This window comes from Battus philenor, unplaced genomic scaffold (assembly GCF_028537555.1).
Source record: "Battus philenor isolate CCGP_79_NKW_IND1 unplaced genomic scaffold, ilBatPhil1.0.hap1 SCAF_15, whole genome shotgun sequence".
Classification (NCBI taxonomy): Eukaryota; Metazoa; Arthropoda; class Insecta; order Lepidoptera; family Papilionidae; genus Battus; species Battus philenor.
Genome location: NW_027181677.1, coordinates 7,912,018 through 7,928,238, shown reverse-complemented (window position 1 = coordinate 7,928,238; position 16,221 = coordinate 7,912,018). Strand labels below are relative to the sequence as shown.

The 16,221-nt window shown below is 38.5% G+C and overlaps 1 protein-coding gene across 3 annotated transcripts in view; it reads left to right on the top strand.

The window, feature by feature from the left end:
• The window catches only part of gus (gustavus), a 97,152-nt gene extending 82,546 nt beyond the window's left edge, over window positions 1–14,606 (top strand). For all 3 annotated transcript variants that reach the window (XM_068761658.1, XM_068761655.1, XM_068761656.1), the window contains exons 2-5: window positions 3,900–4,214; window positions 9,212–9,473; window positions 10,915–11,170; window positions 11,900–14,606. In XM_068761658.1, the coding sequence (XP_068617759.1) occupies window positions 4,024–4,214; window positions 9,212–9,473; window positions 10,915–11,170; window positions 11,900–12,036 (846 nt within the window). In that variant the 5' untranslated portion in view covers window positions 3,900–4,023 and the 3' untranslated portion in view covers window positions 12,037–14,606. The remainder of the gene's footprint in view (window positions 1–3,899; window positions 4,215–9,211; window positions 9,474–10,914; window positions 11,171–11,899) is intronic.
• Window positions 14,607–16,221: the final 1,615 nt, after the last annotated feature.

Here is a 16,221-nt window from a genome sequence, read left to right as displayed (position 1 = left end):
CCGTCCTCAGGGGAACTGTTGATTCCTTTCTATCACTATTTGATAGAATCGAATCGATCTATTCAGTTTTCTTTGCTCGTGTACCGGCTGGGGTTATGTGTATAAATAAAGGCATTGTGAATAATTTATTTGGCTGTAGTAGCATAGGCCAATACAATAAACTAAACAATAAGCTTTAGGCTTTCAACGAATCTATAGTTCGACATCGGCCGGCGGAGTACGTTCTGGCTGAATGCCCTGGGGTGGCTCGGCAGATGGCTCTTGTAATCCGTGCTATATCCACGTCGTACTATAAACTAGCATTGTCCTAAATACACATGTAGTCAATGTAGCACATGTCTTCAAAAGTAAAATTCTCTTTGCTTTGAAAATGAACTTGCGGGCGTTACACAGCCAAGCATAACTTTTTTATTGGCCACAACATAATGTTTGCGGAATAGGAAAAACATTATCACGGAACGTTGCCAGAAAGTGAAATAAAATAGTAAACAGCGCCCATTATACCTACGTTCCCATTTTTTTTTATTATTCTCTTCTTTGCCATAAGTATTTTTTGCGTACGCCACGTTGAATTTTAATCTGTATTCTCTTATCTTCGGTACGCTACTGTAAATAAAATTGGCAACTAACGTTGAATATAAAACTAATAATGTCTAAGGATATAAATAATATCATCGAGCTCGGAAGTAGAATGGATCGGAAGGCGGGACGCTTGCCAACTTAGCCAATGAACTGTCAAAGATCATGTGAAATACAATCACAAGTTCCGGCGATTCAGTTAAAGCGATATATAACAAGCAGTAAGTCGCGTTGTACAAGCAAACGATGCTCCGTCGCGGACATAGAGCTCCGTGGCTCCGTGGCTTACGTTTACTTTGAATCATGAGACAATGCGGTTTGCGCGCCGGCCCTAAACAATGGAGATCCGAAGTACATCTTACACTGTCTCGTAACACGGAAACAGGTCGATCAGAAACCCGTCATTGTATAAAACTACTTCCTCTTGTTGCGATAAGGCGACGAATGGAAGGTCTAGACTCTAGACGCCGCTCGTTGTAACTCGTTATTATCTCTCATTCCCGGTTCAGTTTACGCGACGTAAACTTTTGCATGATGAATCAAAGAAATTGATGTTCTTTACTTAATCAAAGAAAAGCAGTCAAGTTATCGGAGAGCGCTTGCAGCTGAAGGAGCAAGAACGACGTCCCGGGTCACACGTGTGGCGTACGGATGGGATACATTATTCACAATTCCGACGCGCACAGCACGTTTGTCTAGTTGATTGTTCTCGCGTTGGCAGCCCGGCACACGCTAATGTAGTCGGCCTAGCAACGCTCGCCTGTTCCATTCACCTCTCACCGAGCGTGAACGGTTATGTTGAATACGGCCGCGCCCGATATTACATTTGAACACATTCCAAAAACCCTTCTAGTTTACATTTCATACACGACGATTCGTTATATCCATAAGTCTATTGGCATACGACCGCCTCCATTTTTGCCATTGCCGCTGGTGCTATGTATTAACTTTTAATCCATTTATCAGATTTAAACTTCAAAAATCCTAGTTCTGGTACTTATTTCTTACCTGAAACAAACATTTACATTGACATTATCACCTGAAGATCTTCTAACAATCATGCAATTTGTCAGTAATTCTAATATAGCGTAGCCACAGCTCAGAAGTTTAACAAGGCCGCTGATAACACCAATACAATGGCCGACGTTTCCCACGATGTAAATTGCAGCGTGATGTCATCGCTGTTTGCGGACTAATATTGAAACATACCTATCGCGGTACCTGTACGCTGTTGTGATCATTATCACGTTTGTTTAAAAACTATCCGCGTTATGTCGGATGGGCAAATGGTGCGTGAAATGAGCAGCGATCGGCGCCCGTTGCGGTCGCGTGCACGCTCCGCTTATTCACCGCCGCCCGTGCGGACTCGCCCGCTTATCTGCTTCGACGGATTACTGCCAATATAAATAGTCCCAATGATGGCGACGACACTGCGGAATGCAGGTAGCTAGTGCTGTGTCACTTTTAATCACAGTGTCATACACCTTTAAAGCTATTTTAACAATCTTTCTAATCTTTTAACAATGTAGCTAAAATGTGATTTACACATACATATTAATTTTAAAACATAATAAAATTAAAATGACTCTAGCTAAAGATTTATCTGAGATGTTTACAACTGTTGCAAATGCATAATCAAACACCGCAAACGTCTAAATATACTGTATTTACAGTTCTAGGAAAGATTTTACTGATTAAAAAGCCAATATGGCCGGAGGTAACATGGCGGGAGGGGACGCATTCGCTGCCTTTCACTTCCCGCTTTTGTTATGCAGCCACTAGATGACGGAAAGGCAGACGGCCTTGTAGCGTACCTATTAGGTGGACACCAACATTACAATTTAGTTATAGAGGATTATCTATCTAAACATTTTGTTACATCTGATTGCTTCAAGTCAGCCATACAAATTATCGTAGTCTATCGTTAGCAAATCAAAAGGCTCTTTGTCGCTATCCGGTAATTAAAAATTTACCGAATACGTGACGTCACGGTCAAGGAAAAAATAAACAGCACCGAGGCCAATTTAGATGCGGTCATGTAACATTCGCATGTGTTAGAGCGAGGCTCCAGGGCCGCGGTAACCTTGGCTTTTGAGCGGCGACTTTCACGGTTACACGGCCGGAGTTACATAAGATGCGCGTGCGCAGCCATCGGCGCTGCCGTCTCGACAACGCGCCCGCTTACCAACCACTAAACCAGTTCCCAAAGCCTCAACAATACAGTTAGATAATACTATTTCATCTTAGTGTTACTTTAAGACCCAATAAACATTCAATCACCATGCTTGCCGCTAATAACTTCAACACAATTAGTAGAAAAGCAAAATGCTTCAAAACCTTGAGGATCGTGATACCATCCATTTAACTAATATAATCCATGCACTGGGATAAGTCATGTGAAATACTATATACATTTTAAACACAAAAAACCTAGCTAAGTACACTATAAGTACATAAGACTGTACCATACTGAATGCAGAGTGGCTAATATGTATAATGGCAATGATTGGTTAACATAAATGTTCTCTGATTTTCCAATTCGCGAATACCAATTGATTTGCCGCTATCGCGTTTCCAGATCAAACGATTTATCTTGACATCTATTCCAATCCGTCTGATCGGTATGAGTGTTGTATGTACCAAATAAATTCATTAAAATGACAAATAAGTTACGTCATTTGATTTCTGAAATTCTACAAAGTGTTGGCTTTTATAAAAGCCATTTTTATGAAACCATTTGTCAAAATTGACGTGTACGAGTATCAGTCGTTTGCAGTCGGTTTATGTTTTATGAATATTGATTACCTTAATATCGCTACTCTGCCTGCCTATTGGTGGTCATCTTTAGCCATGCAATTGGATTTTTTTTTTTAATTCAAATATAGATAAGTTTTTTTTCTTGACTAATACTGCTGTCCAAGTGACGTTTGCATATTCCGCGGATACGTAAGGGCATATTTTGGGCCAAACTCCATTTGCGCCCTGCCCTTACGCATTACTACATTGGATTCTGAAATGGACTGCTACTGAGTTCTCGGTGATTGTTACTCAATCGTCTCCTTGATAGTTGCCATTTACTATCAATTCGGCACAAGGCGTATTCCGCTTGGAGAGCTAGGGCACGTGCGGGCGCTCTCCGCGGTCCGTAATGATTATGACCCACGTCTACAAAAGATGGCATCATGATGGGCTGGATGAGGACTCGCTGGGAGATCTTGAGCTGGGGCCGATACATACTGCTATTTCACTGGATTCGGGGGCCGCCAAGGACTTAGATCACTCTGACGAAAAATAGTAATATGCGGTTGTGGTTGTCGCAGGTACAAGAGCGGGGTGCGCTCAGTGAGGGGCGGGGGCGGCGGTGGGGGCGGCGGCGGCGCGGAGGAGGCGCGGCGCGGCGGCCTCAAGGCGCTGCCGAAGCGCGCCCGCACTCGCTGCAGGGGAATGAACATGGGGCAAAAGCTCTCCGGCGGTGTCAAGTCGGTGTCGCGCGAGTGCACGGCGCCGTTCAAGGCGGTCGTCGCGCGCGAACTGGCGCCCGAGCCCCCCCGGCCGGCGCGCCTCGACGCGCTGCTCGACGCGCCGCCAGCGCATCCAGATCTCCAGTACAAACACGCCTGGAATCCTGAGGACAGGTACGTTTGTATTCTTGTCTAATCGTTTTTTCTTAGTTGCACATCTGTTTCATGACTCTTGTCTCCACCCAAAGGTTGTCTGGTAGAGATCGCCTCGAGCGATAAGACTGCCTCTTGTGTGTGTACCAGTATATAAATTGTTTCCTTTTTTTTGTTATTAATCTATGGTTTACAATAAAGTGTTAAATTGTTCAATATTTAAAAGTTTACATCTTTCTTGGGTCTGAGTGTGTGAATATGTAATAAAGCTTCGCAACAAATCTTAGACCTTCCTTTTCTTAGTATTATATCTAAAATTTAAATATATTAGTAATAAATATAATTATAGAGTAGTGTATTCAAGTTTTTAATTGATCGAAAAATGTGGAACTTGAATTTTTGACTTCGTCACGGTTGATTTTATAATTTTTACATGAAACTATTAAATTTCATTTAAAAAGAGCAACATTTAAATGAATATCTAAAATAATTGACGATTCAAAAATAAATGCCCATTTGAATAAAGATATTTTAAATTTTGTTTCTTTTATTTCTATATATCAATGAGGATCTATGGAATGAACATCAATATATAAGGCTTCCCACGCCTAATTTTTTTAAATAAAGATTTGGTACTACTTACTTCATCATTTACTTGTTATTATCTTTATAATAAATGTGCTTTATTAATATCCTTTACAGTAATGAGTATTTGATTATGTAATTTATCTTAGATAATGCACCCCATTTACAAAAGTACATACAAAACTATAGATCAAACAAATGTCTTTTCGTTTCAGTAAATTTCGTCGAACAGCACTAAGTTTCTGGTTTATGTATTGTGCATTATTTATTTCCATTTAGTTGCTTCAATAAACTATTTCTGTAACCTCAACATCCATGCGACCTGCAAAATTCTTCTTTTCGTTCCGAAACCCAATGCGAAACGCGGCGAACTTCGTCATTTAATCTAGTATTTATCGACGTGCATACGTTTCTGCCATTAGAACCGGTTTTTCTTTTCCGTTCACTCCATACTTAATAAGTTGTAAAAATACTAACGCGTATGTCATGTCAGTCTAATACTTACCTAGCATATAAGCAGATCGCCAATATCCATGTTCGTATGAGAAAACGCTGTTCAATATTTTTCAACTGAGTTTTTCTACTCGACAAATATTTTAGCATCTATGACTTATCAAACACCTATATGGTCTATAATATTTCAACAAATTCTGAATGTAGCGTGTTCGATTCTCAACGATCGGTTATAAATTGCATTATAAATTTTTAAAATTAAATTGTGCAATCACCTGTACATGTCTTCATTCTTTGATATGTTACCATAACTCATGTTTTCTATCGGAATCCGATCCGAGTTGACACTAACTTCTGGTCGCATGAAGCTAGCAGGGACAGAGATGGTACACAAAAATTAATTTTAAAACGTTGGATATATTGGACTTTAACTGACAACAAATAAAAGGTATACATTAACCCCTTTAAAGCTTTTAGACCTATTTCAAACCACTTTTATGGATCAAGATCTGTAATAAAATCATGCATTAATTTGAATGCATATCCTAATTGAATTCTAAGAAGATCGGAATCCAGTTACCTTTAGTTACCAGTGACCACATTAGTTCCGAGTATTATATTATTGTTTTTTGCAGACAAAGCTCACTGCGGCTCAGCTGCTTGCGTATGTCGATTATGAATCACGGTGTACCAATAAACTACACAATTATTTTCCTCAAAACTTTAGTTCCGTGTGTTGTACACGTAGTAGTTCTGCATTTTTGCGTCAATCAGTCTTAATTACTTAGTAATCTTGTTCGTTCTATATATTATAATAAACATAAAGCACTAAGCATAACGTAATTTATCATTTTTCCGCGTATTACATGTAGTGGTAACGTATATCTCTTTATGGATTAAAATTATCCTTCTTTACTTTAGACTCCTTTATTTACTAATACAAAGACATTATAACTTTTGAGAATACTAATTATAACGCAATACTCGCTGTGCTAATTATGACCCATTGCTAAATATTGGAAAACGTTATCATTGATTTACATTCATTGTAATCACTAACGAGGAGTATAAACGATACTACATCATTATATCAAAAAGGCTTAATTTATACTTAATATGCATTGATGAATGTACATAATATGTATTTTAATTTTTGCCACTCTTTGAATTGCGCGAACGTTGGCTCTGTCATATAATAGGCAAATTAAATTTGTCATATGCTCGCCGAGTCAAAACAGACCTGAGTAAAAGAACAAGATTAAAGGTTATTTAAACACGCGCAGCCGTGGTTTGTATGAGTGTGTCTGTGTAGGTGTCTACCTCATCCTAGAGCTGGAACGGATCGCCCAATTTCGGTACGACCTCCTGTAATCGAAATCTAATATTTGCCGAATAGCTTGTAGTTATGTTTCGTGGAAATAGATCAATCTATTCCAAGGTAATGAGTTTCTTTGTTTTTTTTTTCTTACCAGTAACAATTCTAATGAGTTCTGCCGGTTACTTATGTTTAAAATTAACGAATTCAAAATATTACTTCTAAATTCAAACAAAATACCATTAGAAGAAAATATTCTGTGTAATAAAGACTATAAGAAGTTTATAAATAAACTTGGATAATGGAATAAAAAGTAATACTCTTTAAAACTCTTTCGCTTTGTAGATTGTATCATCACTTAAGGCTGCAGTATTCCGTGCTATTATAATTATTATTGTTTTTCTTCGAGTCTGTTGTTCTTCTTTAATAAGTTATTATTAAACGTTAATAAAATTTTAAAGCAAAACAATAAAAATAACTAAACGGTCATGCTAATATTATCATTGAGTAATCGTTTTAAAAAGCGACATAGACACCTAAAACGTCCGGCGGAACAAAGGACAGGCGGCGACAATTAGACATTAGACGTTCGCAGACGACGTCCTTGTCGGGCGCGTTTACAAAACAATTTGCCCGATGCTTTATACGTTTTGGTATAACAAGGTTGTTTTATCGATAAAGCGGCGGGTCGTTAGGTCCTCGCTGCGCCGTTTATTGGGAACTCCCAGGCGCGTTTACTTTCAAATATTCATGTTTCGTCGCTTTAGAGCTCACCGCGTTATGTTAACGTCATTTACGGTTTTATGATTATTATACGATAACAAAAAATATTTGATTTATTTTTGTCGTATATCAGCATAATATTTATAGGTGAATATTATTAACGTAAATTATACGGCTTAATATTTACGAAGGATGAAGAAGCCTGAAAAGTAAAAAGCTAATTCTTAGAAGAAATCTTTAGTCGACGAATACGCTGAGAAAATAAAGCCGTTTAGAGTTCACGAGTTCTCGTCTTATTTTATAATAAACGCTCACGACTGCTTCTTGGAAATATTCTTTTTCACTCCTTCTGCGGAGTGGCATAAGTTAGTAGTCGACTCGCTACCAACGAATTCATTTTAAGTCCCGTTGTTTAACTTTCCTATAACATTTTACATAAACATATAATTTTGCTTCGTTTCCTTTTGCAATTTTTGACACATAATATTCGCGAACTTATTTATTCACATGAGTGGGTTTATAGGTTAGACCTATTCATTATCTGACTTGGCAGGCATGCCGTCAGCAATAACCCCAGACGATGATGCTGTTTGTTATCAAATAACTATCCCTCTAAGTGTCCCAGACAAGAACACTTGAAAACAGAATTCATTAGATAATTATTTATTTACATAGTTTTTAGATATATCATTTTTAATTGTTAGAGCATTTTAATGCGAATCCAAATGAAAATATCTTAAAACTTCTTAATGGAGCGTCATTTGATTTTAATGTATTCGGCAATATGGTACTTTGTTTAATGTTTTAACTTTAAAATCATCACCCTTAGCTAACTTGGTTGTTATAAATTTTTTTTAAAAAAAACTTGGGTTTTTACTAACCAAAATCAACAATAACAAAAATAAAAAAAAAATTTACTCCAAACCTCCGTGGACTCGACGAATTAGACCTAAAAAATCTATAAACGAACAACATTACCAGTTGTAGATGATAAAGGTTGTTTTCAAGCAGCTGGTCTGGTTCGACAAGTCGAACAAAACGAAAAGGTAACACTGGTCAAAGTTCCCATGTCCCATGCATTACAGATTCTAGAGAGATTCATTAATAATATTAATTAATCAATTTTAGTAATTTTATGTTGTTCTTAATACATTGCTTTTTATACAAAAGAAACTGGTATTCTCGATTTCGTTATTTTAATGAAATATTTTTATTTTAAAAATCACTCGGGTCTATCCATATTTTTAATCTTTGTTAGAAGCAACAAATATTTCTTTGTGTTTCTAATAAAGTTCTGAAATCCTCTAAGACTTGACCAATTGAGTAAGATGCTGATACCTGCCGAGTACAATAATAATTAATACGCTTTCATAGCAATAATGCTCAAGTTTTGAATATCATCACAATCATTATCGTCACAGCGATGACAGCTGGTCTAAGGTTCGTCTAATAGAAAAACGTTTTACAAGTTCTACGCCTTATACGTGGCTTGTTATTCTTCTTCTAATTACGCCGTGTCATATCGGAAATTTTCGTTAATTACGGCTACCCTGATCTTCGACGCTGCCCTGACGAACGCTCAGCCATGGTGTGCGTCTTGGAATTAACTTTGCCTTATTCGTCGCCCTTTTTATTATTATCTAAGCCGTAGGAGGTCCACTGTTAGACTTTGGTTTCACCCATAGATTTCCAATAGGACTATTTGGAAGCGGCATGTAAAAGGCGGTTTCTGACGACCTTAACGAGGTCATCTGTCTACTTTGAGTTAGATGTCTTGACGCACGTCATGACGCACGAGCCATGTATGCCATGAAGAGCCATGGCTCGTTGAGCGACTATGAGCTTGCCAATGAGGCCCTTATTGACAAATGCGTAAAGTGGTGTTCCACGCATAGCATGGTGAAGGAGCTAGTCGAATAACAGATAACTAATAAATTTCCAGATCGCTAAACATATTCGTTAAAGAAGAAGATGCGCTCACGTTCCACCGGCACCCGGTGGCGCAGAGTACGGACTGCATCCGAGGGCGCGTGGGCTACTCGCGCGGGCTGCACTGCTGGGAGGTGGTGTGGCCAGCGCGACAGCGCGGCACGCACGCGGTGGTGGGTGTTGCCACTGCGCACGCGCCGCTGCACTCCGTTGGCTACCAGAGCCTCGTCGGCGCCACCGACCAGAGCTGGGGCTGGGATTTGGGTAGGAACAAGGTAATACTGACATTCTATACAACTATATCCTTTAACAGCCCTCGTCGAATTCTTCTCAAAGGGAACCCCTGAGCCCAGTCACATGAAGCGTCCACAAGAGCTATGCAGTTGTTTATTTCTGTGAAACTGTAACAGCCCGAGCCTAAGCCAAAGTCCTCATGAAAGAGCCTAGTCAATCTACGGAACATCCGCCTAAACTATCTAAGAGCTTTGCGGTCTCCCAATCCGGTGAAACACTGCGGCCCAGACCGAGGCTCTTCAGGAGCTCTCCGGCTTCGTAAGTTTAAGCCCTACCCCCCAAGATTTTTCTGAATATGCAAATACCAATAGGGCAGCAGCACAAGCCATGAGGATATTTGGCCCTGAGGGTGTGCCCTAGACGCCTCGTACAAAGATTGCTGATAACAACACAATAATGGTACAAAGTATATTTAACTTTAGACGTACTAACCTACGTATTTGTACTTTTCTTGGAAATAAATTAGCACTATTAGAATTAATTAATAAGAACTGCGAGATATTTCCAAACATTACTAGGCTCGAAATAAGGCGCTTGTGAAAAGATTTAAAAGCCGTAGAAGAAACTTTTACTGCAGTGTAGAGAGCCCTGCTCTTATTGTTAAGTTCATTGTTTTTATATATTTTTTATAAAGATATATTATTTAAATATCGTCGTTGCTATAATATTAAACATGTTGTTACAATACTACTACAAATTAAAAAAAATGTTATAAACATAACGTTTTAATTCTTAGCTACAGATTTACTATTATGAAAATTTGCACACTTAACAACAATATAATATAATAATCAAAACTTGAAATCTCCAAAAAATGCACATGACCACTACTACGCCTGGACCTTTATGTATTTATTTGTTTACAGTTTTTACTCACATTGTGTAATGGCACAACTACAGTAAAATTATAATACTTTGTTGTTTTTTAGAATACTCTTATAAAATTCGTCATTCGTGGTACACACTGTAAACATAATACATTTATAACATGTATATAAGTTCTGTTCTGTTTAACCTCTTTATTACTGCCATTCATCATCATAATATTAGCCAATAGACGCCCACGGCAAGTCATAAGTCTTCGTCGAAAATAGTAACAGATGGTGACAGCTCTTGCGCTGCACGCAATCCTGCGACTCCCCGCAACCTTAACTTCGTCATGGCTCCAACTCGAGAGCCACTGTAAGTTCACGCTTTTAAAAAAATTCCGTGTACCCCACGGGGCACCTTTGCAAAGCATCGAAATCGCAGTCATAGATCATAGTTTTTTTGTTAGAAACTGACCCATGTAAATACAATTTAATAGGCGGGCAAATGTAATTAATGTGTAGTTATCTATTTATTAACTTTGTTGTTATTGCTGTTTGTTTCCCTTAAATAAATAAAATATACCAATAATGTGACGAATGTGTTCTTGTACAGGTGTACCATAACGCGAAGGGCACAGGCGGCAGCGGCAGTACGTACCCAGGATTACTGCGGCCAGACGAGCAGTTCCTAGTACCGGATCGGTTGCTCGTTGTGCTGGACATGGACGAGGGCACGCTGGCTTTCTGCGCGGACGGCCGCTACCTGGGCGTGGCCGCGCGCGGATTACGCGGCAAGACGCTCTACCCCATCGTGTCCGCGGTGTGGGGCCACGCAGAAATCACTATGAAATATATCGGCGGCCTCGACCGTAAGTCTTTTGTCTACCTTATCTGTTCTGTCCTAAAACATTACCCGCAAACATAACTACGCCATTGAAGGCCTAATTTAAAAGTTTTACAAAAAAAAATACATCGTAATTACTGAAAAACAATTTCATCCATAGAACCCATCTTTATGCGCCGATATACTAATATATGACTGTAACTAATTTATTGTAAAGAAAATTTGTCTTATAAAAATACGTTTAACGGGTCTTATTGGAAATCTATAGGAAAGACTTGTCCAGTTGTGGACGTCCTACATCTGAATAAAATCTGTGGTCCCTAGTGCTTCGGCTTAAGTCAGTCTGGCTAAGCTGATTTAAGTTGGCTACCAGTGACAATAATGAGAGAATTCAAGAATTAGTTTACACCTTTATTGATTAAAACATCATTAGTTGAAGTATAAGTTAAGTTGATGTTATGTTGGTATATGTTGTTCCCTTAAGTACAAATAATACCGGAACAAGAAGACTGCGACAACTTTGACAGTATCGGTTGATATAATGATTTAGGTATACACATATTTATACACCTGCGGAAATAATAACGTGGAAAGTTCCCGCAGTCGCGTGGCACATATTGCACGTCAGCCGTTGCTCAAATATGGACGCTAATAAGATGATCATTTTCGCGCCGGTGGAGACCTGCGGGTCAGCAAGCGGCCTATTCAAGTGGCAGCTACAAAGATATTAACATTGACAATACTTGTTTTGCAGCCGAACCTCTTCCGTTGATGGAGCTGTGCCGGCGCGTTATCCGGCAGCGCGTGGGGCGCGGGAGACTGCGGGCCGCCGCTTCGCGCCTCGCGCTGCCGCCCGCGCTCACCGCCTACCTGCTCTACCGCGCACCCTAGCGCCCGCATGCAAATGCCCAGACCGCCCCACGCTTTTGCGTCGCGCAGCCAGTCGCGCTGCTGCCGCGGCCACTGCGCGCCCGCTCCCGACCGCGACGCACCGTCCGCACGCCCGTGCCCGCGCGTACTCACTGTCTGCGCATGCATTGTCGCGACGAGTTCGCGCGGGTTATAACCACTCGCTCCTGTATACTTCCCTTTCCGCATCGCAACGAACAGCGAGGTGATCTATGAAGCTAAAGTACTAACAGTGAGCCACTATTGTTAACCCTTTCGCTACGTCGGTGTGCTCTGTCGGAGTGACGATATACACTATGCGTAAAGATCTTATACACTGACATCGTCTGTAGTTAACACTTGCACACACAGGTCGTTGCGCGGATGTCGTCTATAGTCGACGCTCATAGCGAAAGGGTTAACGAAGCGGCGGTCAGCGTCTGAACGCAGCGTGAAGCCAGCAAGCTTTACTCGCAGCAGAATATAAACTCATAGACATGTAGTCCAATCACAAACGTAAGTCGTGAGGGGGCTACGTTTCGGTACGATTGCGTTACATTCTATTCCTGTACCGGTTTTCCAAATAAGTGATTTAGCATATTATGGGAATATATTCCTCCACAATCCAACCGACCTGTTAAGTTTTTCGTCCAACAAATGACTATAAGAAAATTATTAGTAACGTAAAAGAAATAAATCACCAGTTTCAATATTTATTTGCCTCCTGATAAATGAAATTATAATAAATCTATTTGTCACACTGCTTTACTTTCTTTTAGTAGAAACAGTGACGAATAATGAAACCCGGGCAAAATGGCGACGCTTAGCACAAACATCCTGGTTCTGACGAATCCCATTTCGTTGTTGGTACATGCGATTAAGTGTTTGTTACTTTCGCACATCCTGCAACTACTCCAACATGCAAACCTTATTTTTATTTTAATGTTATCTGTGATAATTATACTTTAAATAACAAAACGAAAATCAGCTGATTGATCACTCCAATTGACTCTAATTTACTCTGACATGAAAATTTCGTGTTCAAAAACTGTTAATAGGACACCAAATCATAGATCGCTATCTAATCCGGAGTTTTTGCTCCGCAAATCATTCTGAAGCACTTACAAAGTGGTGGGCGAATATGTAGTATTTCGTTACCGATTATCACACTATGAGCGAATTATGTACTTTAATATTTTTTAGCTTAGAAACGGCATTAATTAATTACCAAATTTTTTAATTATTTCTTGTTAACAATGAACAACTCTAATTGTAGCCGCGCTGTTGAAGCCATATTGATCTCTCCAAGGGTATGGTTCTCGAGGTGGCTTGTTAAGAAATAAAGGGTGAACCAGCAAAACAACTTCCCGCCTCGGCAACCATTAAACATTACGGCTGTCTTTGTTATTGTTACAATGACACGGGACGCTCGCGCACTAGGCCAGTGTATCGTTGGCAATCTTACATACTATTTTATAGCTCATTAAGTGACTGGTTTATTTTTAGTTTAGTAATTTTAATTCCTATTGTAAAAAAGTGTGACTGTGTGGTGTACATAAAAATATATCTACGTGGGCTGCACGGCGCGAGTTCAACAATTCAAAAAATATTTTGCTAAAATTGTTTGCGGGGTGCATCCGCGCGCCGACTGTCGTCTCCGCGTCGAGTCTTCTTTTGTAATTTAGATGAGTAATTATAAAACGCAATAAATTTATGAAGTATAGTATTTTCGAAGCACCGTTACTAAACGTCAGCCATTTTTATTGATTCGAATTAGTTGTAAAACAATTTATAAATAAGTACTTCCATTTTAATAAGATTTTTTCATATGTAGATTGTACGGCATGTAGACATTCAACGTGAAGCTCACTTTTGTACATTGTTAATATTCACATTTTATCTCCAGCTTATATTATAAAAATATAATATAAAAAAGTTTTAATTGAAATCAAAAGACAGACATTAGTTTATTTTGTAATAAGAGTGTTATGTGAATATTGACGACTGTGAGGAAACTATTATAAACTGCCAAATGCGAAATCTGTGCGAAGATATGTGCGTGAGAACGTGTGACTGTGCTCGTGACCTAGTGGACGGATGACGTGCGACGGATGCTCGTGTGATGAGACCGATGTGCGTTAGAAGTATATTTTCGTTGTGTAAGAGATGTAATCATGATATAAATACACCAACATTGATGTACTATTAACCTGTCCCTTGCGATGGATCCAGTTCGCTGACCAACACATGAGAGTATGGTTTAACTTTTTCTTTGCATGTCTCTAGTATACAGTCCCAGATTCATCGTAAGGGATAAAATTAACTTTAGCAAAAATGATTCTGTAAACCGTCAAACTTAGTCCTGTACATAACTATATAATTTTGCGGTGTTTTATGATTTTATTATTATAAGTGGAAATGCATTTTAGTTCTTATGTTATAGATAATATTTTAAAAGATCATTTCTATCAGACAACTGCAATTGACAGTCGGAATCTCATAGATACAATGATTTAAAAAAAATAGGAAAACGATTGGAATAAATATAATTAGTTAAGAAAATAATAAATGATATGAAACTCTAAAACGATTTTTATTTCTTTATCTACCTTAAGTTATGGAATCAGTAACAAATTTTAATTTAGTTTAGTTTTAAGGATATTTTTTCATTTTAATCTAACAATTCCATAGTTAAGTGCACAAAACAGAATTAGATTCTAATGTCTCTCAATCAATAACGAAACAACACTATTCTGATGCTTTAGAGCAGTGATTCCCAAAGTGGTCTATATCGACCCCTAGGGGTCTACGACAACCTGCAAGGGGTCTACGTCATCGAAAAAAAATTTGAGTGTTTATGAAATAAAATGGGGGTCCACGATAGTGGATATCAACACATACACTGCTAGTACCTATTTACTTACATCATACTATATTATAATATCAAAACATTTACATTATTTATAAAAGTACCTATGAAGTAAAAAAAATATTATATTTGTTTATAAAATTGTGTAAGTTGTAGGATGTTGGTATACGCTTTGTGGTCGCAATACATTTTGAACTTGTAAAAACCTGAGAGTCGCAGTCTCAGAGCTTCGCTACCTTACACTGACTTGTTCAATTCGTCACTCTATAAATACAAATGTGGGACAAACAAATAAATTTACAGGAAATCAATATCAGGTAAGTAGGGGGTCTTTCCAACACGGAAAAACATGGCAAGGGGTCTACGACACGAAAAAGTTTGGGGAACTCTACCCTAGAGGTAAGTCATATTACCACGACTTCCCTACAATGTGTCGATTCATGGTCATATCGGTCAGTAGACGCCTTACTGCAAGGCATAGATCGCCACGATGAGGTCTTTTGCACTTCCCGCATCCAGCATCTTTCAGCAACCTTTACTAACAACAAATGCCCCGCCACCAACTACGCTACGTCTACCGGCTCGTGGTCGCCACTTAAGAACCTTTCGGTTCCAACATCGATTGGTATCGATTGTTTCAATATTCTTCTGCTGTATATAATGTCGCTTTCGTGCAAAAAGTAATAACAATCACACAACTTTTTTTATTACGATTTTCAAATAGCCCTCAAATAAATATAATACTCAGCCATGAGTAACAAGCAAGTAAGAATGATGCAAAGGCTTCAAAAGAGAAATCTTTTTTAATGAAATAATATTACCTATCTGCACAGCTTTTGCTAAATTATAGATTTTTGGAGAAAATTGGTTTAAATAGTGTTCATGTAGTTAAGGTTCACTTTTTGTTGTGTATTTTTTTTTTGAGATTTTAAATTAACCAACGTGCAGAGGTCTGCTACATACATACGCGGTAATAGTAATAACGCTGCTGCCGTAATGACGTACGGTCGACGTTATGCATAGGTTGAACAAATAGTAATAAATGAAAATTTATTTTTCTTTATTGATTATTTAAATAGTCTTAATAATTATAATGTTCACACAGTACGAATCAAGAAGCAGCTGTTAATATTTTTGTATCTTCAATGGACGGATATTTTTAATATAAACTATTGAAATCTATAGTAGTCAATCACACATACAAAATTTTTATTAGACACCCAAAAAAATTGGTGTAAACTATAAATTAAAATCTACACAAACTTCTAGTCAAATTTACGTTTTCTTAACGAATACAGATTAAGTTGATAAGGTAAGAG